The sequence below is a fragment of the Aspergillus wentii genome, assembly GCF_001890725.1.
Source record: "Aspergillus wentii DTO 134E9 unplaced genomic scaffold ASPWEscaffold_3, whole genome shotgun sequence".
Lineage (NCBI taxonomy): Eukaryota > Fungi > Ascomycota > Eurotiomycetes > Eurotiales > Aspergillaceae > Aspergillus > Aspergillus wentii.
Genome location: NW_024467834.1, coordinates 3,193,669 through 3,221,207, shown reverse-complemented (window position 1 = coordinate 3,221,207; position 27,539 = coordinate 3,193,669). Strand labels below are relative to the sequence as shown.

General features: G+C 49.6%; 14 protein-coding genes across 14 annotated transcripts; 6 read left to right on the top strand and 8 right to left on the bottom strand.

Annotated features, from left to right (window-relative positions):
* Positions 1 to 13: 13 nt before the first annotated feature.
* ASPWEDRAFT_458712 (FluC/FEX family fluoride channel) lies at positions 14 to 1,708 on the bottom strand. Its single transcript, XM_040836645.1, has one exon. It carries the CDS (start codon positions 1,323 to 1,325, stop codon positions 39 to 41), a length of 1,287 nt encoding a protein of 428 aa, XP_040691222.1. The 5' UTR covers positions 1,326 to 1,708; the 3' UTR covers positions 14 to 38.
* On the top strand, positions 1,531 to 2,839 carry ASPWEDRAFT_67750 (uracil phosphoribosyltransferase). Its single transcript, XM_040838926.1, has 3 exons — positions 1,531 to 1,954; positions 2,004 to 2,100; positions 2,163 to 2,839. Exons 1-3 carry the CDS (start codon positions 1,778 to 1,780, stop codon positions 2,582 to 2,584), a joined length of 696 nt encoding a protein of 231 aa, XP_040691221.1. The 5' UTR covers positions 1,531 to 1,777; the 3' UTR covers positions 2,585 to 2,839.
* ASPWEDRAFT_39245 (uncharacterized protein) lies at positions 2,606 to 3,109 on the bottom strand. The gene is made up of 2 exons (XM_040835059.1): positions 2,913 to 3,109; positions 2,606 to 2,848 (listed from the first exon to the last, which is right to left on the bottom strand). The coding sequence occupies exons 1-2, from the start codon at positions 3,046 to 3,048 to the stop codon at positions 2,685 to 2,687; spliced, it is 300 nt and encodes a 99-aa protein (XP_040691220.1). The 5' UTR covers positions 3,049 to 3,109; the 3' UTR covers positions 2,606 to 2,684.
* Positions 3,110 to 3,906: 797 nt separating this feature from the next.
* On the top strand, positions 3,907 to 4,241 carry ASPWEDRAFT_171010 (uncharacterized protein; the record flags this gene model as incomplete). The annotated part of the gene is made up of 2 exons (XM_040830712.1): positions 3,907 to 4,028; positions 4,118 to 4,241. The coding sequence occupies 2 exons, from the start codon at positions 3,907 to 3,909 to the stop codon at positions 4,239 to 4,241; spliced, it is 246 nt and encodes an 81-aa protein (XP_040691219.1).
* Positions 4,242 to 5,153: 912 nt separating this feature from the next.
* Positions 5,154 to 5,522, bottom strand: ASPWEDRAFT_26915 (uncharacterized protein; the record flags this gene model as incomplete). Its single annotated transcript, XM_040832919.1, has 1 exon — positions 5,154 to 5,522. One exon carries the CDS (start codon positions 5,520 to 5,522, stop codon positions 5,154 to 5,156), a length of 369 nt encoding a protein of 122 aa, XP_040691218.1.
* Positions 5,523 to 6,598: 1,076 nt separating this feature from the next.
* ASPWEDRAFT_458546 (uncharacterized protein) lies at positions 6,599 to 7,321 on the top strand. Its single transcript, XM_040836635.1, has one exon. It carries the CDS (start codon positions 6,654 to 6,656, stop codon positions 7,023 to 7,025), a length of 372 nt encoding a protein of 123 aa, XP_040691217.1. The 5' UTR covers positions 6,599 to 6,653; the 3' UTR covers positions 7,026 to 7,321.
* Positions 7,126 to 7,563, top strand: ASPWEDRAFT_458554 (uncharacterized protein). The gene has a single exon (XM_040836636.1). The coding sequence runs from the start codon at positions 7,226 to 7,228 to the stop codon at positions 7,496 to 7,498; it is 273 nt and encodes a 90-aa protein (XP_040691216.1). The 5' UTR covers positions 7,126 to 7,225; the 3' UTR covers positions 7,499 to 7,563.
* Positions 7,564 to 7,628: 65 nt separating this feature from the next.
* On the bottom strand, positions 7,629 to 9,440 carry ASPWEDRAFT_171008 (putative DNA-directed RNA polymerase III RPC4; the record flags this gene model as incomplete). The annotated part of the gene is made up of 1 exon (XM_040830711.1): positions 7,629 to 9,440. The coding sequence occupies one exon, from the start codon at positions 9,438 to 9,440 to the stop codon at positions 7,629 to 7,631; it is 1,812 nt and encodes a 603-aa protein (XP_040691215.1).
* Positions 9,441 to 10,948: 1,508 nt separating this feature from the next.
* On the bottom strand, positions 10,949 to 13,084 carry ASPWEDRAFT_171007 (putative C6 finger domain protein; the record flags this gene model as incomplete). The annotated part of the gene is made up of 2 exons (XM_040830710.1): positions 10,949 to 12,220; positions 12,305 to 13,084. The coding sequence occupies 2 exons, from the start codon at positions 13,082 to 13,084 to the stop codon at positions 10,949 to 10,951; spliced, it is 2,052 nt and encodes a 683-aa protein (XP_040691214.1).
* A 252-nt stretch (positions 13,085 to 13,336) lies between these two features.
* On the bottom strand, positions 13,337 to 14,183 carry ASPWEDRAFT_458664 (uncharacterized protein). Its single transcript, XM_040836639.1, has 2 exons — positions 13,586 to 14,183; positions 13,337 to 13,395 (listed from the first exon to the last, which is right to left on the bottom strand). The coding sequence occupies exon 1, from the start codon at positions 14,119 to 14,121 to the stop codon at positions 13,744 to 13,746; it is 378 nt and encodes a 125-aa protein (XP_040691213.1). The 5' UTR covers positions 14,122 to 14,183; the 3' UTR covers positions 13,337 to 13,395; positions 13,586 to 13,743.
* Positions 14,184 to 17,572: 3,389 nt separating this feature from the next.
* Positions 17,573 to 19,603, top strand: ASPWEDRAFT_108904 (cyclin family protein; the record flags this gene model as incomplete). The annotated part of the gene is made up of 3 exons (XM_040828033.1): positions 17,573 to 18,697; positions 18,753 to 19,292; positions 19,349 to 19,603. 3 exons carry the CDS (start codon positions 17,573 to 17,575, stop codon positions 19,601 to 19,603), a joined length of 1,920 nt encoding a protein of 639 aa, XP_040691212.1.
* A 1,070-nt stretch (positions 19,604 to 20,673) lies between these two features.
* On the bottom strand, positions 20,674 to 24,872 carry ASPWEDRAFT_26910 (RNA helicase; the record flags this gene model as incomplete). The annotated part of the gene is made up of 3 exons (XM_040832918.1): positions 20,674 to 20,948; positions 21,008 to 24,563; positions 24,633 to 24,872. 3 exons carry the CDS (start codon positions 24,870 to 24,872, stop codon positions 20,674 to 20,676), a joined length of 4,071 nt encoding a protein of 1,356 aa, XP_040691211.1.
* Positions 24,873 to 25,162: 290 nt separating this feature from the next.
* Positions 25,163 to 26,061, top strand: ASPWEDRAFT_171004 (DNA 5'-adenosine monophosphate hydrolase; the record flags this gene model as incomplete). The annotated part of the gene is made up of 2 exons (XM_040830709.1): positions 25,163 to 25,253; positions 25,316 to 26,061. The coding sequence occupies 2 exons, from the start codon at positions 25,163 to 25,165 to the stop codon at positions 26,059 to 26,061; spliced, it is 837 nt and encodes a 278-aa protein (XP_040691210.1).
* Positions 26,062 to 26,456: 395 nt separating this feature from the next.
* On the bottom strand, positions 26,457 to 27,384 carry ASPWEDRAFT_108358 (putative translocon-associated protein, alpha subunit; the record flags this gene model as incomplete). The annotated part of the gene is made up of 3 exons (XM_040827981.1): positions 26,457 to 26,748; positions 26,806 to 27,236; positions 27,313 to 27,384. The coding sequence occupies 3 exons, from the start codon at positions 27,382 to 27,384 to the stop codon at positions 26,457 to 26,459; spliced, it is 795 nt and encodes a 264-aa protein (XP_040691209.1).
* Between the last annotated feature and the right edge of the window lie 155 nt (positions 27,385 to 27,539).

Sequence of the window (27,539 nt, the reverse complement as noted above, 5' to 3'; positions counted from 1 at the left end):
GTGGTAATAGGTAGTGTATGTACATCAGTCTAGTTGAGTTATTCACAAATCGGACTCTTATATCCGATTGTCCATCCCAAGGAACCCATAATCACGACGAGAAAGCCCAGTCCGACTGCAACGCTAGAAACTCCGTAGATATAAGCATAGCGACGACGACTCAGACCGTTCAGCTCAGAAACCCATGTGCTGACCGTCGTGACAGAGCCACAGAATCCATCCATGACACCCTGAAGAACCTGGCAGCTTGTAAGGACGGTTCCGATCCCACCCACGTGTTGCAGATCATAGCACATGCCCTCGATGACGGTTCCGAAGATGTTGACTGTAAACGTACCCAGCGGGAAGGACGGAATGCGCGCATTGAGAAGCAGCGAGACGTAGAAGCGGAGGAGACAGCCGAGCGGGGCGAAGACGATCGCGAAGATGGCGCGTCCGCGCCAGTGTTCAGTTGTGTTTCCGCGATCTGGGGGCCAGATGGCCATGAAGACGGCGCCTAGCCAGCAGCCCCAGCCGAGGAAGACGACGACAGGGTCGATGTATTTGCGCATAAACCGGAATGAAACGGTAGGTGTGATTGGGGCGAGGGCGAGAGCGAGATGCGCGCCGAAGATGAGAGCGGATAAAGAGAGTGCGACGGTGATGAGGATGACGGCGACGAGAGCCATGAAGCTGTATCCGCCATTGCGCGAGACGATGGTATCCGACGACGGACTGGGGAGGGCGTTGGTGAGAGCCAGGAAGACGTCGCGCATGAAGGAGGAAAAGGAGGTGAAGCAGCCACAGAAACCGGTGGTGAGGCCTATATACAGCGGGATGGTCTTTTTGACTGCTTTGTGCTTCTTTTCCCGTTCGTGCTTTTCGTGTTCGCTCGCTGGTTCCCCCCTGTGTTTGATATTTCCCCATTCCTCGGCGAAGAGGTTCTTGTCTTCGAGGAAGAAACCCATCACCAGACTACCCCCGACATTAGCCCACAACACACCCGTCACGACAGGCGCACCAGGATAGAAAGTGAGGGCTTGTAATCCGAGACGAGCCAAAGTGCCAAAGATGGCGAAAAAGACCAGATAGGAGAGGGTGAAGAGGTGGGTGGCCTGCGCGGACAGAGGTTCTGTGATGGGTTTGGGCTCAGTCGGTTCGATGGGAGGCGCGTAGGCTGTTGTTGGAGCCCAGAGATTGCGCTGTTCTGCATCGTGAGAGATGGGAGGAGGAGCAGTGGTTTCCGAGAGAGGTTGGGGATAGGCGTTGGTGTTGAGGCTGTTCTCTTTGGTGGGAGGGACTGGAGAGGCAGCGGCTTCTTCTGAGAGAGGTTGTTCTGCAGGCATTTTTATTAAATTAGTATATTATATTATATTAGCATTAGCATTGATGAGGCATCGCAGTGATCACATCGTAGGGAGATTGAGAGGGAAGAATCTGGCAAGTTGTTGGAGTGGAAAACGCGAGCTTCCAAGTGGGTCAATGTCGATCTGCTTATCAGTATGAGGGGAACAGCTTGTATCTTCTTGTATCTTTATCCTGATTATCTTGATTATCCTGATGTTGTTGAATTATCTATCTATTATTGTATTTAAAGCAAAGTAGATATAATCACAGTCATAATAAATATGCAGATTCTTCCACCTTCCATGCAGTGTTGTTGTCCTGCATCCTGACAACATAGCATTCTTCCCCTCTTCCCCTCTTCTGACTTGTTCCCCTTCACTCTCTTCTCCCTCTTCTCTTCCTCTTCCTTTCTATCTCTCATCTACTCCATCTATTAGAATACATCTCCATCATGTCTCTCCCATCTAGTATCCGTATCTCCTCTCATCCTTGTCTCCAAGCTAAACTCTCTCTCCTCCGTTCGCAATCCACCACTACTCGTGAAACCAGGACTCTCGTCACTGAGATCTCCACCATCTTGGGTGTCGAGGCTTTTGCAACTGGGTTAAAGGCGAACAAGAGTGGAACTGTGGGTTTTCTTTCCTTTTATTTCCTCAAAAATCTCTGATATATGATAGGACAAAACACCTCTCGGCATCGAGTACGAAACCCAAGGTATCGAGAACGATGTTGCTATTGTTCCCATTCTCAGATCTGGCTTGGGCATGGTCGATGGTATTACCCCTCATTCCGTACAACGTAATAAAAAGAGAACAGAAAGAAGTAACATGATATAGCAATCAACGACCTCCTCCCCACCTCCGTCCCAATCTACCACCTAGGTCTCTTCCGTGAACGTGTCACCCTCCAACCAGTCGAATACTACAACAACCTCCCCTTCCAGCGTCCCTCAACAGCCACCTCACCCTCAGCCCCCAACACTGCCGCTGCCTCCATCGCCGTCCTTCTCGACCCTATCATCGCGACAGGCGCCACCGCCGAAGCTGCCATCCACCTCCTCCGGGAATGGGGTGTGCAGAAGGTCGTCATGATCAGCGTGCTTGGGTCTGAGGGGGGTGTGCGTCGTGCTGTCGATGCTTGGCCTGAGGGTGTTGAGATGTGGCTGGGTGCTGTCGATAAGCAGTGTAATGAGCGGGGGATGATTGTGCCGGGATTGGGTGATATCGGCGATAGATTGTTTGTTGCTATTGGGAAATGATCTTTATTTACCTGATCTAGTACTTGGTAATATATATATTTATAAGAATAAAGCTATTTTATGTAAACAGGAACACACTGCATACTACATATTGAATATCCTATCCAGCCTGATGAACCGGCAACTCAGCCCGATTTGCTGGAATCGCATGTCGATCCACCATCTTCTCATGGACCCGATTCCCATCTCGATGTCGCATCACCCCTTTAGCTTGTAAGTTCTTGCGACGGGCGAGATCTTTCTCTGCGTTTCGTCGTTGGGCAGCTACACCAACACATGACTTAGCTTCTTCGATCCCAACTTAACCTGGACCTGGAACAGAACTCACCACGCCAGATAAACGTGTACACAGCCATAATAACAAAACAGGCCGCCATGAAACCGAACATGACGCCGAGTTCGTGACCCAGAGACGACATCGGGGTGTATGGGGGGAGTTTGTTGGGGAAAGGTGTTTCGGCCATGATGCCATACAGTAACTGTTAGGTATAATGATTCTATTTTGCTATTTTGCTCAGATGAGAGATAATGAAGATGATATTAAGATGATGAACAGGCTAACCCCGCAGATCATCAGCAACAGGGATGTTCGTGGCGCAGTGAGGCTTTCGTATTCAAAGAACCAACAAAGAAACGCAAGCACATCTCGATGACAGCCTCGTGTCTGTCTTTGTTGATTCATTAGCATCAGGTAAAACCGTGGGCACTGCTGATCGGTGTGACTTTCCACGGGGAGATTTACAGCCGTCTACGCGGATGTGTTCGAGATGTCGATAATATCAAGAGAGCCTCGGGGCTGAGTCTGACACGGTGGATATAGCTACATTCACAGCCAGTAATCATCCTGATGCAGGTCATCCCTATCCAACTGAGGAAGAGGAGGTCTGGCCTACATACGGCAATGTCACTGCGAGTCTGGATAGGATAGCCAACGATGCGCAAGAGGGGGACTTTGCTTATATCCATTATTCTGGACATGGGATGCAGATTCCAGCTGGTGTTTATCGCGATAGGAATGAGATAGCAGGCGACTTTGCGATTCTTTTGGTGGATCGCGAACTGCCTTGCCTCGCGATTACACCAGGTGGTCAAGAAGGCACTGCGAGTTACTATCGCCCTCGACTGCTGTTTTACCGGGAGTGTTCCTTGACGGGGTAATTCGAGTTCTTGCCTACTTTCTATGTTGAACGTTCGTCCTTGGAAAGGGCCGGGATCACGATATCCTGCCAGACACTCTATCAGTATCTTTGCGAATAGATTCACTCTCATTTCTCGCAGCAGAACCCCATGCGGTATGGAAATGGTATGTGTGATATCAGGAAATGGAGTCACCAGGCAGCGGGTTGCTGCTTCGTGAATTCGACCTCGTCACTGCTTCACCACTCCTACCTTTCCTCCAAGATCCTAAGCACCCTCCCAATAGCACCCAGGAGCAGTACCAAAAGTACATCTTCTTCCCTCCACTATAATGACTATAATCACCACTAATGATGCTAATAATAAAGGGAATAATGATGATACTAACAGTAACAGGAGCACCTCAACACCCCCATCTGCACCTAACACTCAGTATCCCGACGCTGAATCCCCAAACCGAGGTGCAAGAAGCACCAAAATCACGAGCAACCCGGAAGATTCGATCGGCCCTATCACATAAATCTCTTGAAGATGTGAGGTAAAGGAAGGCCGTCAATGAATAGCACTTGAAAGCAGATTAAGTAGATTAATAAGATGTTTGGGTGATAAAGTTCCGAGTAGCCCATTGCTCTCAACCATTCAGATATAAACATAGTTTGCTGCGTTGTGTCTTCTCTTCGCCATCATATGTCTCATTCTGGGGAGGTATAGCTATGTAATCGCCCCCTCCGTCCTCGCATATTAGACTAGCTATCTTCCACGCGTAAGTGGCATCCGGCCAAGCCCTATCGTTTGATGTCACTTGATGCTTGAGAGTCATCCGTAATGTTTTGTGCATCGTCACATAGAATTACTGTATCACAAGTACAGGAGCTGTTTATCGGGTGTTCTACAGATTAGTATGCAGTACTCTGTAGTCTGTAAAACGTAATCCATATGTATAGCCATTGAAATTCTATCTAAATACATCAAACGGTGGTCCCATACTCTCAGATAGAGATCCACCCGTGCAAGATTAACACGAAGCAAAAAGGTATCATATACACGTACAAATAACAGGCGTCAGCAACCGAGTCTATACTGCCGATGGGTATGTCTGAAGAAGTGAAGTGAAGAAGGAAAAGTAGAAAGAAAATATAAAACAAGAACGGGTAGAAATGCAATGTCGGTCCATCGCAATCCGTAGAATGGCAAGTATGCAATACGCTCGTAGCAAATAGCAACCAAGAGGAACAGTCAAAGTCTGGCAGCAATGTCCAGAATGCATGGTTCGCTGAACAGTCGAATGGTAAAGTGAAAGGGCGAGAAGGTGAAAAGAAGTCGAAAAGCAAATAGTCGGGAAATCGTCAAGATTAAAGCAATGGCATAGGTGTCAACCCCATCGGGGCTCGGCTTTCGATCGTGATTCAAGAATTGGTGGTGGCAAGATCAACTAGCCCAGCATCACTGCGGCGAGGGCCGTACAGGTCAGCCCGATGGCCATGCCTATCCATGGTGTTTGGCCCAGTGTGCCTTCACTCCGTACGCGCAGCGCCTTGGTCGTAGTAGACTTGGTCAATCCGATGTTTGCATTCGCATCGGCCGGTTGCTCTTGGTCGGCAACTTGGACTTGACGGACAGCCAGCGATTCTTGGGGCTGACCATCCTCCACAGCGGGTGTTCGCGATTCCGGAGACAAGTATGGTGGGGTGATGCTTGGAGGTGAAACACTGGATGATGCGACGGCAGACGGGGTGTGTTGAGGATCCACTGCCAGAGCCATGGCAGGGACGAGACAGACGAGGATATTTGAGGTCTTCATGGTTGTATGATCAGTGTGGTATGATCCTTTGAGTTCGCAATCTTAGATGAGACGGTAAGGGGTTTTTATAGAATCGCAATCGGATGGCTGGCAGTTGCGGACCGTCGAAGAAGCAGCAGACGGCTTGCGAGGAGTGGGCAACAACGAGCGTGGCGAGGGACGATCGAGGGGATATATAGCGGTGGTTGGGATGTGGGATCGAGCAAACCGATGAACCCTGAACGACTGGTGATACACAGAAGCGACAGACGGAAGGAAAAGCGGACAGAACGCTTGCAGAACGATGGCGTCGCACTGCCGGTGGCACAGAATACGAACGAGCGAGACGAACGAGAGCAGCAAAGGTGAGGTTGAAGTAAACAGCGAGAAAGAGAGGAAAAGAGCGAAATCAGGGAAACGCAAACAAAATCCAGGAGAGCCAATCCCGAGCGCTGACAGGCCGAGACCCCGTGGCCAAACACAGCGCCGCGCCTGGCACTAGTGGGCTAGCGCGCCCCACCCACAACCCCTAAATGGAGGCTGTATCTCAATCCGTGCGCGGTGATTCGTCCGATTCAGCCGTGTCAGCGCTGTCTAGGACTAGCGCCCGCCGATCGCTTTCTCGTGCCAGCCCTGGAAGCTTGTCAGGGATATTCCACCAATCAGAGGGCAGGCTGGGAGCCACCCTTGCAACAATCAGCATCGGACTTTCCCCAAACGGGAATTAGACCTGGCCAATGGGGGCCGACCGTTACAGGACGTATGATGTAATTTGAGGGTTTTCTTGTTCTGCGTGGATAAGAGAAAATCAAAATGACAAAAAGCATGAATAAGAGAAGAAAATATGATAAAAAGAAATAAAGATGTATCAGATAAATGGATCTGATTGGAGCCGAGTTGGAGATCGTCAGCTTTGCTATATATAGAAATGCAGGCTGCAAGAAATAAAAGTTTATTCTATCACTGTTTGCAGTGGTTACATAGTATACTATATCGGATTATGCAGATTGAGTGAGCATTCTTGATAAGACAAGATATAGAGCTAGATATCGTAATTGTCAGAAATACTCTATATAAATTATGTATATCTCGCTATGGTTTCTGGTGCTTCACTGAGTGTGTACATTGTAGGTAGTTTATATAGGCATCGTAATGAACACAATAGGCAACCGCCATGCACAGGATAGATCGTTACATCTATTACGTCTCCTCCAAGCCTCAAACCCACGCCCACTCCATCACCTCGTCACCTCATCATCCCAAATGCTCCCCTATTGGACGTTTTTCTTGATACTCGGAGCTGTTGTGCTCGTCGCCTCTCCCCCGGGGGGAGCGTCAATATCACTGACAGGAACGATAATATTCAAAATCGTCAATTTCATATTTGTACTCGCTGAATATCTACTGCAAACTTGTCACTGTCGTCATTCAGCACGCATACTTCGCAGCGTCGCCAAACTCTTCACGCCCGAAGAAGAGAGGAAAAATATGATTGTGGCGGGTGCCTACAGACGCTGTCTCTGAGGAGCATGATTTGATCATTCAGCGTACGATTTACTTGACAGAGATGAGGGATATTTTATGCAGATGAGCTGCAGATGGAATCCTCTTTCCTGAAGAATCCCAAAGCCTTGAGGCCATCGAACAGGCATGCAAAGACCTCGATGCCCGATGGAAACGATATTGGGAGCAGGCCACAACCGCGCGTAAAGAAAACCCGTTGAATGCGTTCGCAACCGAATACGTGGCTGGGTATGAAGAAGGTGATAAGTGGCAGGATGAAGTTGGGGAATGCAGAGCCCGTGGTGGTTGCTGCAGTCGTCGCTGTCAGTGCTGCAAACTGGGACGACGAAAAGGACTTGCTCATGCTACTGGTAATCCAGATAAAGAGGTCCGGATGCATTGCAGTGTGGAGTGTGGATGCTGCATTCGCTGGAAAGGGTTTTATGAACCTCACGAAAAGGAAAGAAGAGACCGGGAGTGGGAGAAGAATATGATTCTCGTGTAGTTTGAAGACTTGCTGTATGCAGTTGAGAGACTTGCTATCGTGAAAACTCCTAGTTATGATTGATCCTAACTCCGATGCTACCATTTTTTTTATCATAAAGTACCTGTCATGCCAGATATCTACAGCATCTTCGCCCAGTCAGGCGTCACTGTAAACTTCCCACTCAGCTGTCCCATCGCCCACACGCGGTTCTCTTCATACTCCTCTGGCGAAGCGTTGGGAGTAGACATGACCAATGCCTCCTGCAAAAAGTTCACTGTCGCTGCTCGGTCCAGTTCGAAGCTGATTCCACCCCAGTCCATCGTCAATCGTCCCGAGGCGTGGACATTCAATTTGCCGGCTCGTCCTGCGCTGAGCTGCCAGTCCGAGGCAGTCACCACCTTGCGTGCTTTCGGCGTGGTTTCCACTCCACCATCCAGAACTTCCACATCGCCATCTTCATGCTTGACGGCAGTTTCTTCTCCCGAGGCACCTGGTTCACCTGCATTCTGTGTGGTCTCTTCGTCTTCGGCAACGCCAGTTCCAGGTACGATCAAATTAGGTGTCATGGGTGGGAATTGCACCAAAAATAGTTGGCCAGCAAGTTTATCTTCAGCTGTTTCTTCTTTCTCTTCTTCTTCCGCCCCTTCTTCCTTCTTCTCGACCTTCTCGTCAGGTTTATCTTGCTGGTCTTCGGTGGTAGTCTCTGGGGCATCGGGCGGCGTTTTTTTGGGCTCGGCAGGCTTCTCTTCCTCCTTTTGCTCCACAATCAACAGTTTCTTGATCGCCTCGAGGTCTTGTTCGTGCCGCTCAAATTCTTCAATTTCCTCCCGCGTGCGGAGCAGGCTGCGCGGGTCCTTGGCAGCCACCGGAGCCTGCGCCTGCGCCTGTTCCCGTTCCTCCTGTTCCCTCTGCTCTCGCTCTTGTTGTCTGGGGCTCAGGTTGCGACGGACCTTGACCTTTTGCGCCGGGAGGAGTTCATCGTCTGTGGCGGCGGCTTCATCGGCGTGAGGGATCGCATCTGTCATGACCTGGTCTCCATCATCCGTGGGTTCTTCCTTGACGCGTGGCTCCGGCTCGGTCGTCTTGCTATCATCATCTTGCTGCACAAATAGAGCGTCATCGTCGGCCTTTTCTTGAGCCTTGTCTTGAGCTTCTTGTCGAATATCTGCTGACTTGCTCGAGCTAGACTCCATATTGACACTGACAGCCCGCTCCTCATGTGGCACTCTTTCCACTCGAATTGGTCGCAGACCTTTCTCCCGTCGTACATTACGGGCTGGGATCTTTCCCTTCTTCTTGTCAACCATATCATCGAATTCTTCGTCATCGCTTTCGAGGTTAATGTAGTCGATGCTAACTCGGATTCCAGAATCACTTTCATCCGACGAGTAATCCTGAGGCGCAGCCCCACTGCCCATATCGATGACAGACCGACTGCGCCGCGACATGGACGATGCCCGTGAGTCTCCCTCTCCAAACCGTCCTCCACGACCTCTTCGTCCAGCTCCAAAAGGTCCATTTGCACCTCCAGGACCACCTCCACGTCCTCTTCCGCCTCTCCCAGCGGGACCGCCACCTCGGCCTCGTTGTATAGCCGCTGCCTCCTTCAATCGCTCCCGGTGACGCTCTGCCTCAAGCTTCTCAATAGCCTCACGCTCCTCTTTACTTCGCCGGCCCACCGCGCGGGGTTTGTATTTGAGGGTCGGCTTCGCTGGCTCCCCATTTCCACCGTTACCGAGAGGGGAAGGCTTTGCGGGGATGCTGCCGGTAGGAGTGCGTTTGTTGAGTGATTGGAGTCGCTGCACAGGAGGGCGGCTTCCCGAGGGGCCCGGTGTGGGAGTAGAACGTGATTCACTTGGATTCGGAGAGGCTGACGAGCCTGACTGCGTTGAGTCTGTCCGCCGAGGAGCGGCTGCTCCTCCTCGACGAGGGGCAGCTTTGGGAGGCATGTTGAGATTGTCGGGCAATAAAAGTTTAATTAGGTCATTGAAAAGGGCCTTCTCAAGGTAGATTCAACTGCACAAGAAACCGAGGCCAGTACAGCGCTTTTCTAGCAAAAGAATAGCAAGCAGTTTATCGCTCGCGACGATGAATCTTTTGATGGAACCGGCGGGAAAAAAGTAGGCGCGCGGCTAACGCTTCACGGCGGGGCTGTCGGATATCTATGCGCTAAGCCGTATTAGGAAGTATTATGAGCAGCTTCACGATAGCCTTCATCATTCTTTTCTTCAATTCGCAAATCAGAATGAGGCCTCGCATATAGGTCAAAAAGTTCTGGATCATCAAATCTGTGGCTATTTTGCTGTTTTTGCTGATACTGATGCTAGTGCCGCTGCTAGTGTCGCTATTATTGATCATGGTCCAGTGGCTTTATGTCTTGAATAGGTAATAAGGTAGCACTCCATGAGGTGGACGGGTCGCCCATCACAGTACATGGAAGGCTTAGGCTAGGGGAGGTAGTATATCACAAAAATTAACCTATGGTTGATAGTAGAGCTCTCAGCTGTATACTTAAGCCACTGCTACTGCTGCTGTTGCCTCCATAGCAGTAACGAGGAATGGATATTTGGATATATTGACAGATTTCACTCTTTCGACCTGAAGTTGGACTACTTTGGCCTTCTTATCGCCTGTAGCGCTTTATCGGTACAGCGCAGTCGCTACAGCTGCGCCACCGCCAGCCACAGTACTTGGATCGCTCAAATCGAGCAAAAAGGCCACAATGCAGTAGAGGATAAGGGACTGGACAGACTACGGTGACTGCCTGCCTTAGCTGACGGTGAGAGGAATAGTCAAGAGAATACTAGACTACGGACACGACCACGGACACAGCTATCAGGCTCATATGGGCAAATATATAGTAGTATTCTACTGCGAATGGATAACCACAGCGTATCACACTCAAAATGGACAGAAAATGCCAAACAAAAGGCAGAAACAAATTCACACTTGAATGTATGTAACAGCTAAGAATGAGCGTAAATGACCCGAAAAATAAGGTGGTCCGCAAACAGCAGCAGTATCAGTAGTATCAACGCCAAAAGATACAATCAATATGATCAACCCGCTGAGTTCAATCGCTGAACTATCCATGATAAAACAACAATAAGAAGTAAAATGGCTGGTAGCAACAGGACGAGGACTGCGAGAATGAAGGATCGTTGGATGGATGGATGGATGTGGTGGTGGGAGGTAAAGGAGCGCTTGGTCCCTAAGTCGGATAACAACAGGGAACCCGTAATCAAGAATCAACAATGTACCTATGCAGTACCCAACAAGAATCAACGGTGGCTTTCGAAGAGTACCATGCTATTTCGGTATTCGATGACAAGGAATTCCGTGAGTTGCGAGGCGAAGCGTATTGATTGCGATGTTATAAAGGAAGGTGGTGTTAAAAGGAGGGGAGAAGTGGCGTCATCCAGGCAGTCCATTGTCTTCAGGACACAGGCGCAGGTCCCTACCGCTTGCGCTTCTTGTTCTTGTCTGCTGCTGCGGACGAAGCCGGAGCTGCGGCCATAATCGGTTGTGGCTCGTAGTCAATTATCATTCCATCCTTCTTAACGGGAACACCCATGTGCCGACCATATCGGCCCTTGCGCCCATTTCCTTCATCCTCACTAATGCAGCCCTCCAGACCAATGCCAGCGTCCTTGCACCGCCCGCAGGGGCGCTGACGATCGCAGCCCTTCTTACTCTTGCGGCATCGCTGGCAGCGTGGCTTGGTAGACAGGTCTTCTTCATCAGCGGCAAGAGGGTGCTGGAAGTTGACCGACGAGGTCGAGGTCTTCCGGGTCGGAGCCGGACTGACCAATTGGGGGGACATGGGAGGCTTAGGAGGTGCAGTGGTGGAAATAGATTTAGGCTTGCGAGAGGCATTAGTAGATACACTCTTGCTGTTCTTATTATGACGGGAAACACCCGACTTGGAACCACGAGGTTTAGTGGAGGTGGTGCTGGTAGGACGGGTCTTAGTTTTCTTTGCCTTAGGTGCGGAGTCTTTGTAGAGAGCGTCCTCGTCCGCTTCACTTTTAACCAAGCTGTCGTGGTGATCATTATGGTGATACTCCTCGTCGCAGCTGGCATCCGAGCTGTCAAAGCTAGGAAGGATTTCATCCAATCGCTTATGGTTGCGCTTGGTAGCGCCCGGCGGCAGCATCGGGCTGGACTCCAGCTTATGCCGACTTCGGGCTGGCAGATCATCATCGTCTTCCTCGCTAAATTCATCTCCATCGCTGGTGGCACCAGTCGAGGAGGCGGCATCGGCAGCGCCGCTGAAGGCATCGTCAAGCGTAGACGCAGACGTGCGACCATGCGAGAAGTTCGAAGCATCTCCCAGACGAATCAATTGCATTGCAACATCTTCATCGGATATGCAGCTTGCAATAGTGGGATCTGGGGTAGGCAAGATCCCAGGTCCATTAGCCTGACCAGCAGGGTTGCTGAAATGACCAGACGACTGGGTGGCAGTTCGGTCGCGCAACCGGTGTCCATGTTCAGGAACTACAGGAGTGGCATACATGGAGTTGCGCGTCGAACTGACCCCATAAGCATGTTCACTGTGTCCATAGCTCTGCGGTGATGGGAGTGCTTGTTGGTAGTTATAAGGACGTTGGGTGGGGCGTGCGAATGGAGAGCCAACGGCTTCTTGGCCGATGGATCGACGTTGTGGTGAGATGGAGGAGGAAGAGGTAGTAAGAGGAACCTGGGGAGGGACGAATAAAGGTAATTCCTAAACAGAATAGAAAGAATGATGGTTAGAAGAAAGAGCCAACGATGTGTGAGAAAAGGAGACAGTAATGGATATCAAACTAACCGAGCTTTCAAACTTGGGCCGCTTCCGACGGCCATCGTGAAGAATATTCTCCATGCTGATATCTGAGCTTCCAAGTTGCTCACTTCGAGACTTTTTAGTGCCATTGACAGAGCCATAGCCGCCTTCGCTGTCGCTATATCCATCCTCATGTAAGCTGTCATGAGTGCTAGACCCCCTGCTCTTGTTGCCAGCTCGGGAGAGCGGCTTGTGCTGGGAGGCGCTACGACGGCTCCGGCCAGACGGAGACGTGCTGCGCTTTCTTGCAAGTCTAGATGTGGGCCGAGATGGCGGTTGAGCATGTTCAAAGGCATGCGCCGATGACATTGCGTGTGCCATTTGGAACGGCTCCCCAAGACTAGGACGCTTGCGAGCCTCTACGGGGAGGTGACCATAAAAGTGATCTCCATAGCCTTCCGTATATGCTTGAACAGGGATTACCCGAACATAGACGGTCATGTTATTTCTCAGGTTCTCATACCTTGCAATGAGGGTTGTGCCATGTTCATCCTCAAAGCTGACGCCACTGGCAGCGCCATCATAGATACCATAGAAATTCTTGACCGTAGTCACAATGGAGTCGGTAGTATCATGGGGGTAGATTTGCACACGCATGGGTATCCGGGCCCGGACCTTAGAGTTTTCATCGAGCAACAACTCAAAGGCGACGTTCTTGGGAACGGGGCTTCGGTGGTGTTCCTGAGGCGAGACAGCAGCATGCATATCCGTATAGACAGACGGCTCCACATGAGCGGAGTGCCGCTCATACTGGACAGCTTGCATCGTGGGAGGGTCCAAGAAGGAAGTCTACCACACTGGCTGCTACATGGATGATATGTATCAATTGGCTGTTCGTTCTATGTGTGTGGGCGGACGGGCCGATGGAGATGGGGGAGGAGGGGAAGGGAGAGTGAGGGTATGGGCAAATTCCATCTAACCTACCACAATGAGAGGATCAGAGGGGTTTGGTTGATAGATGGACCACCCGCGATTGTTCAATGAAAACCGTCGATGGTGAAAGGTCTAGGATGGAGGAGGGGACCCTCAAGTCGCAAGAGCCGAAAGCGACTGAGAAGGGAAAAATTGAGGAAAGCCTGGACGAAATAGCCGACGGACGTTAGCACAATGGATTCCAGATGGGTTTAATCCATATGGATGATGATTTGGATATATGAAAGTGCAAAGATTGGGGGTGTGGATGTTGGCTCATCGCCAGGTGATGAGTTGTTGGCTTGAGGGGGACCCGAATTCTCGGAAGAAGATGGAACAGCGATGAAAACGCACCTATCTCGAATCAAACCTATTCATCCAGAGTCGCACCCATACAGCTAGTCGAGTTCGAAGGAAAGGAGGCAGGCGATGGCAGTTGTCAGAAGGTCGCAGTGGTGGTGGAAAGTGATCGATCGATCTGCTACGGCGCTTGGGCTATGTCAGCGGTGGCATCACAGCAAGCCAGCGAGAACGGGGGAATGGGGGTCAGGGGAAGAGATGAAGCAGGAAAGGAAGAAGAAAAGGAAAAGGCAGACGAACCTGATCAGTAGTCGAGTCAAAGGCGAAAGTCGATTTGGACGAGGGAAATGCGTTGAGTCGAGAGCACTTGGGGGAGTGAGTGGGTTGAGGAGAAGAAGAGAGAAGAGAGCGAGAGAGAGTGGGTGCGAGCGTCCGGATGGTTTCACGTTAAAGCGAAAAATGGCCTGGGTCGGTGACATGCGCTCCGGCGACAACGAGCACCAATGCGGGTTATGGCGATGGAGATGAGGATGATTCTCTCGTTCTACAGGAACCACTTCATCCGGTTCTGGATTGAACCTTGAATCCATGGATATTCGATCATTTGTCGCATTGCGCAGTGAGTCCGTCTGGTCGCAAGTCGGATGCGATCACTCAACACATGGTGTTATATACCACCCACTTCAATTACAAAAGGCGTACTTTCTTATTTTCTATCTATTATTCTACTTGATTCCTTGATTGAGAATTGGAATCGATGATAATAATGGGGGATATTAATGGGAATGGGAGGGGAGGGTCAATGAGCATCGGCTTTGTTGATTTGCCTCGAAAGACGCCGGCGCAGAACAACAGCCATCAACCAAGAAAAGAGGTACTTTTTTTTTTTTTTCTCTTTCTTTATTTCTTTGATCGGAAGAAATAAAAAGAGAGAAATGGAATAAGGACAACAACAAATAATCCCCAGGGACAAACAGTGACCTGGTCAGGATGAGTGGCTGCAGTGGGTTCATCAGCCAGCGCGGCCACGTCGAATGACGCCCAAAGTGATCCCCCATCCTGGCCAAAACCACTGCGCATTCCGTTTAAATACCCGAATGATAGCTCTGCATGACGGAATGGGTTTCAAAGGCAAATGCGAATAATAATCAAATGTTTTTCTGATGCGACATCGTGGGTTAAATGCTCTAGGCGAGTGGTGGTTGGAGTCGCAGACCGATATTCCTCGGGGACTCAACACCCATAATTATACCACTCTGCTCTTCTACAGCATTCAACAACTCTTATCTAGAAGGTATTTACAACTACGAAATACTTGCGCATCATCAGTCGGGTTTGCGACAGCACTCGACGCTGCTTCGTTTCATGATCTGCGCTTGTCCAGACTCTTCTTTTTTAGTCGTTAGTCGTTAGTTACCCCTCCTCGGAAACGGTGGGCTACGCAAGGATGAATGGCTCTGGGAGAACGACATCGGGCACAAGTGACCGCTGCAGGCGATGGATAGTGGGATTCTTTGTGATTCAAAATCAAATGTAACCAAAATGCAACTTTTTTCTACGTAGTTGAGAGCCGTCGGGATGGATTAATCTCCCCGGGTCCTCTCTCTTTCTTTCGCTTTCTTCGCACGCAAGATGGGCAAAGACTTGGAGAGTGAGGGGGGAAATGGTATGATTGACAGGATCAATGTATGTCTTTGGCCTGTCCTTGGAAGACATGATAAGACGGTCGCAAGGGAGAGATTGAATCCCGCAGAAGGTTTAAGTCAGGACAAGAAGTCGTAGAGCAGATTCCAAGCCCTGGCAGACAGGAAAAAGAGCCTGTGGTAAGTAGTTATCGAAGACGAGAGGGGACGCTTTTATCATCGCATCGCCTCTCCAAACGGTGTCGAGTGGAGGGCTTCCATGATCGAATCATCAGCATGAATCAGACGAGGAATGGATGCAAGATGATTGTTTGTCAGCCACCAGGTCAGTCTTCAGGTCTTGTCTGGGGCACACCGAAAGTTTGCGCATCGTTTCAATAGCCCGCCTTCACCGTTGGTTTCTCCCACAATGATCTGGGAAACAATCATCCAGAACCAACCCCTGCGACAGTCGACCCCGCACCATTCAGAAGATCATAGACTCATCAGTGTGGGAAATCTCTTCATTTTCCCCTTCCGCCTGCTGGTGGACAGTGGACACTGTTGACTCTCGTCTGAAAACCAGACGAAGCTACAGAGATCCCGCTTCTTCATGATAGGTACCGCTGGATCCGGCGTCCCACTCTGGACGGTCGTGGCTTTTGGAGACGGGTGCAAACGGGGAAAGAGAGAACAAAAAAAGAACGACAGAAATTAAGAGAAGCCAAAGAAGCCGGACGAGAAGGATCGCAATGGATCCGATCGTGGATTCGACAGCGACAGGCTGCGGTTGATTTCTGCTGAATTCTGAGCCATCCAGACGGTGCCTTGGAAGATGAATGATAGATCCTAGATAGAATAATGGCCAGTTGCGACTCGTGACCAACTTCTGATATCTAGCCCAAGTGCTAAATGCCAATAGTTGATCTGCGACGCAAGAATTGCTGGCATTTTGTCTCCATTTGGTCGCAGCCCAACCCATTCACGGCCGAATTGTCGCCGGCCATTAGGTCACGTGTTTTCGTGTTTAATGGGTTTCCGCTTCTTGTTGGGCGGCGCGTCCACCACGGCGGGCGGTATTAGCAGGCACCACCCACGATTGGAAGATGTTAATAGATAAAATATACATGAATTGAAATCGCATTGACAAGTTGTGCATCAAAATTAATCTATTTTTTGCATTTTACATCCCTTTTTTGTGGTCGCAATCATCAAAGCCAGATCAGATGCGGGCGGGGAGACGTGTTGCATGATGTCATGCAGCCAAACGACGCAAACAGGGCAGTCAAGTCAGCATGCTGAGTCATCCATTGTCCTACTGTAATCAAAATATGCATATTGTTTGCGACTGCAAGAAACGCTTTATTCGATAATACAGATGAATTGAGTTGAGCTCTGTATGCAGAACCGGGGATTCTAAGAAGCTCAGGACATTGCAATATAAGTGTGATTGCTGAGTGTCGTGAAGACGAGGACTACTAGGCGTAATGCTACCAAGGACCACATATGATATATCGATGGCCAGGCAGTACATAGTAGAATATACAGTCGAATAACACAAGCAACAAACCCTAACTATCGATGGCAATAGAGTTGGGCTTACTGTAGGAACGACACTCTGAATTCAAGGAACGCAATCCAATAAGTTTCTAAATAAATCGATACACTCGATATATTGAAAAAGGTCACTTTCTCTACTCAGCGATCAGATTAGGATAGCATATTACTGTGCCTTATTCACGTTGAGGCTGTTGCTATCCATGTAAATACGTTCGAGTCAACCTTACACCGCAGGATCTTATACTACCACAATTAACTGAAGAGACAATCCAGTATTTCATTCATAGCCAGAGTCCCAATCTATCTAGTAATAGAGACCATTGGTATATAGAAATGGAATATAAAATGTTCTATTGACAATGAATTCTGCAATTCTTTGTAGACGCAACCAGACTAACCCGATTAGGCGCATTCCGCTTACGGGCGAAGGAGAGAAACATCATTCCTCCCTGGCTTCGCCTCCCAGCGTCCTTTGTTTCTTTCTTCATGATTCTTTTCTCTTTTATCCTCTTCTTTCTCGCTTGTTTCTTCTATCCCATCATCCCTCTTCTCTTTTTTTTTTGTTGGTGGTGTCTTTGTTGAGCGATCTAAAAGCCGCCCGTCGTGCTGTCGCAACAAAAAGCCTTGGCGCGGTTGTTGTTTGTTTGGGGTTGCCTTAGTAGCTGCTCTGGGCCTCCAGTCCGACTCCGACTAAACAAAAGGTAAACATCGCCTGCCTTCTTGACCAGGCACAAATTTATCCACAACCCCAAGGTCGGACTCTGGTGCAGGAAACCATCTAGTCTGCTGCATAACACGATGGATGCAAAGGTATGTTGTCATTCTTATCTCTCCACTGCTTTGTTGGCCGTACGTGGGTATGGCTTCTTGCTTGCATACAAAGCTTGCCTACGATCGTCGACGCGCCATTCGACCACAGAGTCGTGTCTACCCTTCAATTTTCGTCTGGAAACTGACAAGATGCAATTGTTTACAGCCACAGAGAATTCGCGTCCGTGGGGACGAAAATGCTCCTGTCGCCCTTCCCAATAAGACCCTTCAGCACCAACGCAACAAGTCCACCCCTGCTCTATCGGCGGTCTTCCAGAATGCCAACAAGAACGGTCCTCGACGAGCTGCCTTTGGCGATGTCAGCAACACTGCTAACCTGGTTCATCTGAGCCGGGATGACGCCTCCCTTGCGGGCAAGAAACAGGGCAAAGCAGTTGAGAAGCCAGGCGTGGTTGGCCCAGAGAGGAAACCTAGCGTGCTCTCACAGCCAGCTCAGCGTCCCGTGTCCATGACGGGCTTGAAGGGTCTTTTGAACAAGCCCAATGAGCCTGCCGGGAAGCCGTCGCAGCAAGCCGCCAACTCCAGAAAGACCGTCAACAAGCGGGGCAACGCCGTCTTCAAAGACCCTTTGCAGCCAGTGACCGAAACAAATGAAATCGCATCCAAGGAAAACAACACAGTGGGAATAGAGGAAAACAAAGCGGACAACGTTTCACGTCCATTGGCTGAGGACAACGTGAAGGAGGATACTATGCCAAGTGAAGCCTCGAAGGCTCAGAAGATCGACACGGAGGAATGCTCAGTTGTCAAGTCTGACAACGCGGAGAACGACGCTGAAAAGGTTGATGAGGACAACTGCAAGGTACACGGTGTCAAGGAGCCCAAGGCCCACCGCGACTCTGTCCCCGGCTACGATCACCTGCCTGGCCAGTCGGAACCGGAAGAATACTGGGACGATGAGGAAGAAGAGAACGAGGAAGAGGATGGATACATGACTGCCCGTTCCTACCGCTCCCGTGGTGATAATACTACCGGCGGAGCGACCACCGTGCTTTTTCCCAAATACAACCAACAAGTGAAACGGGAACTGGCCGTCGCCAAGCAGATCGTCGACTCGACCCGAACGCCTGAAGATATTGAGGATGAATACTGGGACACAAGCATGGTCGCTGAGTATAGTGACGAAATTTTCGACTACATGAAGGAGCAAGAGGTAAGCTGCTGCAGGCGATAAAGACAAAGTGGATCGTTGCTGACATGTCTATCAGATCAAAATGCTGCCCAACGCCCATTACATGGATAACCAGGCAGAGATCCAATGGTCCATGCGGTCAGTGCTGATGGATTGGCTGGTGCAGGTGCATCACAGGTTTGGGTTGCTGCCGGAAACTCTGTTCCTCTGCGTCAACTACATCGATCGCTTCCTTTCTTGCAAGATCGTCTCATTGGGTAAGCTGCAGCTGGTGGGTGCCACTGCGATCTTCATTGCTGCCAAGTATGAAGAAATCAACTGCCCGTCCGTCCAGGAGATTGTCTACATGGTCGATGGAGGCTACACAGTTGATGAGATCCTCAAGGCCGAGCGCTTCATGCTGAGCATGTTGCAGTTCGAGCTGGGATGGCCTGGCCCGATGAGCTTTCTCCGCAAAATTAGCAAAGCTGATGACTACGACCTGGAGACTCGGACTCTCGCCAAGTACTTCCTTGAGCTCACCATCATGGACGAGCGGTTTGTGGGAAGCCCTCCTAGCTTTGTCGCTGCCGGGGCCCATTGCCTGGCAAGAATGATGCTTAGAAAAGGGAGCTGGGTATGTTGATTCCTCAATAACTTTTAACTGCGATTCTCTAACATTTGACATTACAGACTCCTGCCCATGTGCATTATGCGGGATACACCTACTCACAGCTCTTCCCCCTCATCTCGCTCATGGCGGAATGCTGCGAAAACCCCCGCAAGCACCACGCGGCCATTCACGAGAAGTATACCGACAAGCGATTTAAGCGGGCATCCCTTTTCGTGGAGGCCGAGACGAAGAAAGGATTCCGTCTTCCAGAGCCTACCAAGGATAGTGCCATCCACACGCAGTTCGAAACCGGACACTACTGGAAGCGAATCTGAAGCTTGCACGTGGGCCACCATCTTCTGACTCTACTTTGTTTCATTATTTCCTTTGTTTTATCCCCACCAGCCCTAATGCATGTCGCTCCGGACGAGGCCCATGCATATAGACAACAGGGCAATGCTTTCTCGAACGGACACGACTCACCGTTTTCTTTTTTTAATCGATTCTCTGCAGCCCTTACCAGTTCCATGATACCATCTGGCGCAAACAAACGAAAAAAAATAATGAACCGTTGAAAGAAAACCAAAGAAACAACAAGGGACTGCAGCTTTGGCTAGTTGCTGCCTTAACGACACTTTTTTTCTATTTCGCTCTTCACATCATCGTCCTATCCACACTCTTTTCATCTTTTTCATGCTCTCATACACTTGCAAATTTGCACCTCTATTACACAACTTTGGGATTTAGATTATGGAGAACATCCAAGGGTGTTACGGTCGGAGAATGGGATATCAAATGGGTGGAGTTCTTTTCTATTTTGTTTTATTAATGAAATCGGATGACATGAGATCCATGCAGTCAGTCCGCCACGGGAGTTCATGGTCATCGATGGTTTTTTTCTTGTATGAATTTATTTTCAGCCTTCCCCTTTTCTTTTGTGCCCATTTCGACTATTATTCTCAGATTTTCTTTTCTTCCAATGTTATGGACTCACGAAATTACTGCCACACGCTCTCTACCTGCCCTCTGGCTTTTTTAATTTCTTTTCTTTGTTTCTTTTGGCTTGATATCTTCTTTATTGCTCATGGATTATTATCCGAGGTTACGGAGTAGAGGCTAGTGAATTAGTACATTGGGTCTATTTATAGTTTCAAAGAGTATCCCTGTCCAACCCCTGTCCAAGGTAGTCTGCGACCATACCCATACTATATCCAAATGAGGTCTCCAATATAGTAGTGTTAAGAACATGAATATATAAGTTCTGGTAAAGACGTAACTTTTGTCTATGTATATGCCCAAGCATCTATTTTTTCAGAATGAAGCCAGCCCAAAAGTCATCGTCCATTCATAACCAAAATGCCCGAAACCAAAAAACGATCTTATCCAATTAAACCAACCCAATCAATCACTGATCCAAACCATTATATTCAATCAATCGTTTCACCACATCGATCACTTTATTCCCCGTATCAGAGCCGGTTCCTTCCGCCTTGAAAGCCAAAGCAGGGTTATCGATTCTGGACGACAGAATCTCGTCCAACATCATGCGCAGTCGGGAGACGAGGACACCGATTCGGGCCCAGCCACGGAGGCGAAGCCAGCCGTCGACGATGAGGCCGCGGCCCATTGTGTCTAGGGTGATGGAGCCACAGAAGAGGAGGAGGGAGTAGGCGTTGAATGCTGGTATTTGAGGTTAATTGAGCACTCTGGATGGAGAGTAGGAGGAAGAAAAAACTTACGGGTCAGGTCACGGATAAAGACTTTGCTCGTGGCCATTTTAGTAAAGTAGCTCAGATACGCTGCGGAGCCTGGATAGCCCTGCGCAGAGAAAAGGATGGAGCTAGGGTGGATGAACACGCGACCATTCTCCTGGTTGAAGTATTTGATTGTTCGGGCGTCTGGGTCGATCTCGACGGTTCCCGTGACAGAGCTTGCGAACTTTTTATCAGGAAATGAGATTTGAGCGACTTGGGGCTGGAATGCGCCTGCGATCAGGGCACGGAGGAGGTTCCTGTTTCCAGAATTGCGGTTCCAAGGCGATGATGATGCGCCATTGGCATTGGTACTCTCCGGGTCCAAGTAGTCAACGGGAAGTATGCCTGCATCTTTCAACGAGGTCAAGAACTGAGCTCGGTTGGATGAGATGTCGCGCAGGGTTTGGTGGGAAAGGAAATTGGCACCGCACCACGACTGAGTCTGCCAATAGCCATTTGCTTTCACTCGTTCGGACCACTGTTGGTAAGCTGAGAGGTCAGTGAGCAAATCTCCATCACCCTTGGAGAACTGCGCTTTGGAAGCATCCGCCTCTTCACGTTTGTCGCGAGGTGAAACAAATGGGCTCTTCACAGTGAGGATGGAAGATATTGTGATGCAGGTGTCTATGCAGCCAAAGATGGATCCATAAACCATAAGCTTTGCGCATCGCAAGTCAGCAGGGATCATGGTCAGGTATCGTCCCAGTGCGGTCAATTTGTCATGATCCAGAGCTCCCACGCGATGCAGGAAGCTCAAGGCCCCCTCAACGGCCATACTCTCAGGTGGAGTGATAGTATTTGCCAGGAACGTAGAAACGTCATCTATACCCTTCATTGCTTTGACTGACAAACACAATTGCTCCAGGGGAACCCGTCGAATTTCCGGGTCCGGACGCTGAGCCATATTCATTTCTGCTTTACGGGTGTAGAGCTTATAGCAGGAACCAGCCCTTACACGACCCGCTCGTCCTCGTCGCTGTTTGCACGCAGCTTGAGATGCCCACACTTCTTGAAGTCTGACCATGTTATCCTTGGGGTCATAGCTGGTCTCCTTGACACGGCCAGTATCGATTACCGCCACGACATCCTCGATAGTAATTGAGGTTTCTGCAACGTTTGTAGCAGCGATGACCTTCCGCATCCCCTTAGGAGGGCTCAAGAAGACACGTCGTTGTTCAGATGGGAGGAGAGATGCATGCAATGGCAGTGGGTGCATATTTGGGATCTTCTTTACAGCAGTCAGACACCTCTCAATTTCGAGAGTACCAGGCAAAAAGATTAGGATGCCTCCGGGCTTGTCTTGCAATCGAGCATCGATATATCGCACGGCAGAGGCAATTAACTCATAATTAATTCCCATGCCAATACTACGAAGAATCTTGCCTAACGATTCTTCGGCCTGCCCAGAGAAGTCGAAGTCATCATCATCGAAGCCCCGTTCAGTCAGCTCTGGTGAGAACCCGGTATCCCGAATGACATCGTCTAGGTAGAAATCTTCCACAGGGAATGTTCGACCGGGGATGTTGACCAATCCGACACTTTGACGTCCACCAAAATAATTAATGAATATGTCTGCATCGAGAGTTGCACTCATCAAAATGACTTTAATGTCCTTGCGATAACGGCAAACGTCTCTCAGGAGGGCTAGGAGGAAGTCGGTATCAAGACTACGTTCGTGAACTTCATCCACAACGACATGAGTGATGTCTGCGAGAGAACTTGCGACATTGCCATCAGGGCTGCTTCCAGATTGCATGCGACGAAGCAGAACTCCGGTTGTGACAAATGTGATCTTCGTCAAGCCAGATTTCGTCTTTGAGTCTCCTCGGATGATGTATCCGACTTCGTCACCCACAGACGTGCATCGCTCGTCGCTCACTCGATCTGCGAGACCAAGGGCAGAAATTCGCCGAGGCTGCGTACAGATAATATTGGCGACTCCTCCGAGGCCACGCTTGATCATATCATCCAGCACGAACTGTACCGACTGAGTACTCTTACCACTACCTGTTTCACCTGAGATGATTGTAACTTGGTGGTTGCTCACACAGCGTATAATAGCATCTTGTGTATTCCAAGCAGGAAGAGATTCTCGCTTGCGGGCCATGTTCTGCTGCGCCGGAGTCGGTTGCCTTGCTTCCCAGGCCTCTTTAATCGAGATACTTTGGGGCGAGCCTGGCTGCCAATCGATTCCTTTTCGTTGCTTACGTGGCAGGCGGACTGGTAGTTCGGAGGTTACACCAGCAGTAGACGAGGGTGCCGTCACTGTGGAAATATCTCGCAATTTACCTGGATTTTCCATAACGCCTGGTAGATGTGTTTCGAGCCAGTCGAGTATATTGAAGATCATTGGCTCCCCCAGGAAATTCTCTTCACTGTGCCGTATTACCTGGCGAATTGCACTAAGCCGTATATATGCCGGGATACCCTTTGCCAGGATTGAAATGACTGGGGGTGACGAAGGATAATGCCCGGAAGGTCTTTGGAATCGAAACGATGTCGACTCTGGTAAGTTGGATGCTTCACTTGTAATTTCACAGGTTTTGGGTGAAGATCGAACGTAGCGCTCCCCGAAGATAGCCTCCAAGGTCTCCTGTTCTTCTGCCCAAGAATCCTCATCTCCAGTAGATTCGCCAACTACAGGAGAGTTCTCCCCGTGCACAAGTGTACTCTGTAAGAACTCCGCTGTTGCGTGTTCATCGCCGCCTTTGCTGTCAAGGGTTTGTGAACAAAGATCGGCGGGATAACCAACGGATGAGAGTCGTTTGATTTTCGCCTCCCTTGCTAGGTTATCACTAGCAAGGCTTACACCAGCAGAGTATGTTTCTGGAAAGCACCAACTGGGGAGATCATCCTCGGGGACATAAATCAGAAGCCACTCAAGAACCTCTTCTCGGTCTTTACAAGCCGCAGTTGCCTCTTCAACATGGCTGCGTCGGAAGCCCAGCTGTGTAAATTCCTCCACGATGGATTTTCGTTGACCGCCGGGGATTTGCACGCTATAAGGGTTCCAAACGGTGTGTTGCCGCAGAAGACCTTCAATATCACGCCGAACTTTGCCTCCCATATCAACTTTCGGAGCTTGTGACCATATCCTTCTGCTTTTATTCTCACCATTGGAACCCAAGCCCAGGTCCACGTTATTATTGTCTTTTTGTTTCGCCTGCGTCTTTTCCCGCTCCTTTCTTTTCTTTTCCAGGTCTGCCGCAGCGCTTTCTCTTTCTTGCTTGGCCAAGAATGGATCTGCTTCGTACATCCAACCTTTCCCTCCCTTGACATCCTCAGTTTTGACTTCAGTGAAATCCTCCTTCCAAAGTTTCCTATAAGCAGGAGGCATCATCATGTGGAGATTCTGCATATTGCAGACCCGGAAAAGAGCGAGGGCGGCAGCGAAATGGCGGGCCTCCACCGCAGATGGTTGAGGAGACAGGTGTTTATGAGACGCAGGTAGTTTTATGGGAGGAATGGTAATCATTTCCTTTGTTTTCGGGTCGACCTTTTTTAGAATAACCGTCGATACGAAGCCATCCGAGGTTTTTATCTGTATTATACGCAAATATCATTAGCATACGCCGCTTGCGCAGAAAAAGACGCCTGCTCTCCGTCTTACCATTGTATACTCGGGCTTTTCCCACTTTTGTTTCTGGCAATGCTCTGACAGCATATTCAACGGTAGCTTTCCCGTCCATGATGCACCACCGATCAACTCCTTGACAGATGGTTTCTTCTGCTCTTCCGGGGGAGGTGGCGCCTTCTTCGCATCGGCCGATTTCTCCGCGGCCGCTTTTGCCTGCTTCGTCCCGGGCTTGGGACCACCTCCACGGGCGTCGTTCTTTTTCTTGGGGGGCATTCTTGTAGTATATGCGACTATCTTCAGCAGCAAGACGCCCGTGGAGCAACTGTTGACAAGTTCAAGAGGAGTGGTTGATTGTTTTCGCTGGCGGGCAGCAGGCCGTGGTTGTTGCTGTCCCGCACTAGGCTCCTTTCGAACTGTAGGGCTGCGGGGAGCGAAGAGGGAATTGATCGCCGCTGTCTCTCCGCACCGTCATCCTTCTTGCGAAGCAAACAACCTACAAGACTATTGATTTGCTGCAGACTTAGAGTGCTGTTTATTATTCAGTTTGGTGCTGATCTTTTCAAATGTCGAGAAAGTCGCCAGCGTTTGAAGGAGAGAACCCTGGGCCCATGGCCTCAAATACGCTTCCAGAGAAACCAGAAAAGAGAGATGCTTGTAAACTGCGTCATCCGAGCCCTTTGATCAAATAACCTCAATACAGCTGACCTATAGCTCAGTCTCAGAGCTCCTATCTCCCAAAAACAAACAACAGAAGCACGCCGACGACGGTCCGTCCAAGAAATCGTCAAAGAGAGCTATTGGGGGTGTGCGTGATGGGTTAGGCGTCTACATTGCAAAGCCAGAGTCATTTCCGCCTAATGTCGTGGTTTACCATAATGATGACTTTGTCGCAATACATGATATGTTCCCCAAATCTACGCTCCATCTGCTCCTGCTCCCCCGCGATCCTCTGAAGACCCGTCTCCATCCGTTCGACGCTTTCGAAGACCCCGAGTTCCTGAGAAAGGTTAAAGCCGAGGTGAAGAAACTCCGCACTCTGGCGGCGGGAGAGTTGAGACGGAAATATGGAAAGGATTCTGCGCAGGACAAGGAGAGACAAGAAGCACTTGATGCGGAGCCACCACTTGATGAACTGCCGCGGGGGAGGGATTGGGAGCAAGAAATCATGTGCGGGATTCACGCTCATCCGTCTATGAACCACTTGCACGTCCATGTTATGTCAGTGGATCGATATAGTGGGCGTTTGAAGCATAGGAAGCACTACAACAGCTTTTCTACTCCATTCTTCGTCAACATCGAGGATTTCCCGCTTGCAGAGGATGATGTTAGAAGGCATCCGGGAAGAGAGGGCTATCTCCAGCGGGATTTCATCTGCTGGCGATGTGGTGAGGATTTTGGGAATAAGTTTACTTCACTGAAGGAGCATCTTGAGAAAGAATTCAATGAGTGGAAAAGAGTGTAAACGGACAGAAGATATCCATAGTGCATGCTACATAATATTCATAATCCAAACCCATTATAGCCATTGCGAATTGCGCCAAACTTTAATTATAATGTAAAATTGGATCAATAATAAATTGACAGAACATTTATTTAGATATACTCCTCAATCTTGCCGCTTCACGGGCAACAAAGAGAAGGTCAAATTATCGTAGATATACATGCCCGAACCAAAAATAGAAGTAGCTTGTTTGATTGACCGCATTCTCAGCGGCCATTCGCCCAAAGCTAGCTAATCCCAAGATTCCCCGGCAAAACCATACCAAGGTCTCCCAAGATCGACAACCGCTTATCGATCATAACCAGCTATATCCCTTCTTTTCAATATCCCCCACATCAATACTACCAAGAGGTTATCTAAGCACGGTTCTTAGATTTGGCGCTGCCCTTGACCTTTCTGGCTTCAGGGCGGCTGATGTGGTGGGCGGGGATCCAGTCGGCGTTGTAGGTAGTGGCAGATGAGACGGCAGGGCTGCTAGCACCCTCGACAGGAGCAGACTCAGCCTTCTTCGATGCGCCAGAGGACTTCTTGTTGTACTCGGAGCCCTTTCCAGCGCGCTTCTGAGGGAAGTATGGTGCGATCCAGACGGTGTAGAAAAAGTAGACAACGCCACCGAAGCAAGCCAGGAGGAAGAAGTACAGGAAGATACTGTGGATGATAGAGTTAGTGATTGAAAGGATGATCAAAGGAAAATATGATTCTTACATCTGAGGGTCGAAGATGCTGGTTTCCGGCTCCACAACGCTGACGGTGCTGTTGTAGGAGTAGACAGTGTAGAATTGGCCCTCAGCATCGGAGACAATAGAGGCGAGGCTAAGTCTCAGGTCCTGAGGGTGCATTTCGGTCGCGAAGCTGTAGCTCAGACTTTCCTTCTGGCCAGCAGGAATCTCGACACCGTAGCTGGTAGCGGTCAAGTTTCGGACCACCTGGCTCTGCTCCTCATCCAGAGTCGACAGAGTACCACCGATGAAGTTGACCGTAACGGGGGCAGGCTCATCATTGGTGAAAGTGATCAGCGCCTGAGTTGGGTGGCCATTGACGAGCTTCACGCCAAAGATCTCAGAGGCAGGGAAGGATGCTTCCGCCGAGATAGAGATCTGAGGGGCCGCAGTTTCTTCAGCCTTCTCAGCAGTGTCCTAAAGGTGAGAAATAACGTGTGAGTAGATCAATTGACAAGGAATTGAAGCATGATAGAAACCGGAGGGGACATACTGCGGCGAGACCATTGCCAATAAAGGCCTGAAGAGAGAGCAAACCAAGAGACAGGAAACCAAAGCGACCCATTGTGAAGATTACCGGGATGAAGGACGGGAAAAGAAAGAAAAAGGGAATTGAGAGGAAAGGAAGGAAGGAGATGGAGCGAATGAGTTCAGGGAAGGGGAATCTTTTTGCTCCACGTAGGCGTTTAGACTGGGAGTTCGAGTTAACGTGTCGGAGTT

Bases quoted from the DNA above. Each gene is read 5' to 3' on its own strand.
- ASPWEDRAFT_458712 (XM_040836645.1), bottom strand. From the start codon at position 1,325: ATGCCTGCAGAACAACCTCTCTCAGAAGAAGCCGCTGCCTCTCCAGTC.
- ASPWEDRAFT_67750 (XM_040838926.1), top strand. From the start codon at position 1,778: ATGTCTCTCCCATCTAGTATCCGTATCTCCTCTCATCCTTGTCTCCAA. The intron at 1,955-2,003 runs GTGGGTTTTCTT...GATATATGATAG, and splicing joins AGGCGAACAAGAGTGGAACT to GACAAAACACCTCTCGGCAT. The intron at 2,101-2,162 runs GTATTACCCCTC...AACATGATATAG, and splicing joins TGGCTTGGGCATGGTCGATG to CAATCAACGACCTCCTCCCC.
- ASPWEDRAFT_39245 (XM_040835059.1), bottom strand. From the start codon at position 3,048: ATGGCCGAAACACCTTTCCCCAACAAACTCCCCCCATACACCCCGATG. The intron at 2,849-2,912 runs GTGAGTTCTGTT...GTGTTGGTGTAG, and splicing joins GTACACGTTTATCTGGCGTG to CTGCCCAACGACGAAACGCA.
- ASPWEDRAFT_458546 (XM_040836635.1), top strand. From the start codon at position 6,654: ATGAACACAATAGGCAACCGCCATGCACAGGATAGATCGTTACATCTA.
- ASPWEDRAFT_458554 (XM_040836636.1), top strand. From the start codon at position 7,226: ATGCGTTCGCAACCGAATACGTGGCTGGGTATGAAGAAGGTGATAAGT.
- ASPWEDRAFT_458664 (XM_040836639.1), bottom strand. From the start codon at position 14,121: ATGGATTCAAGGTTCAATCCAGAACCGGATGAAGTGGTTCCTGTAGAA.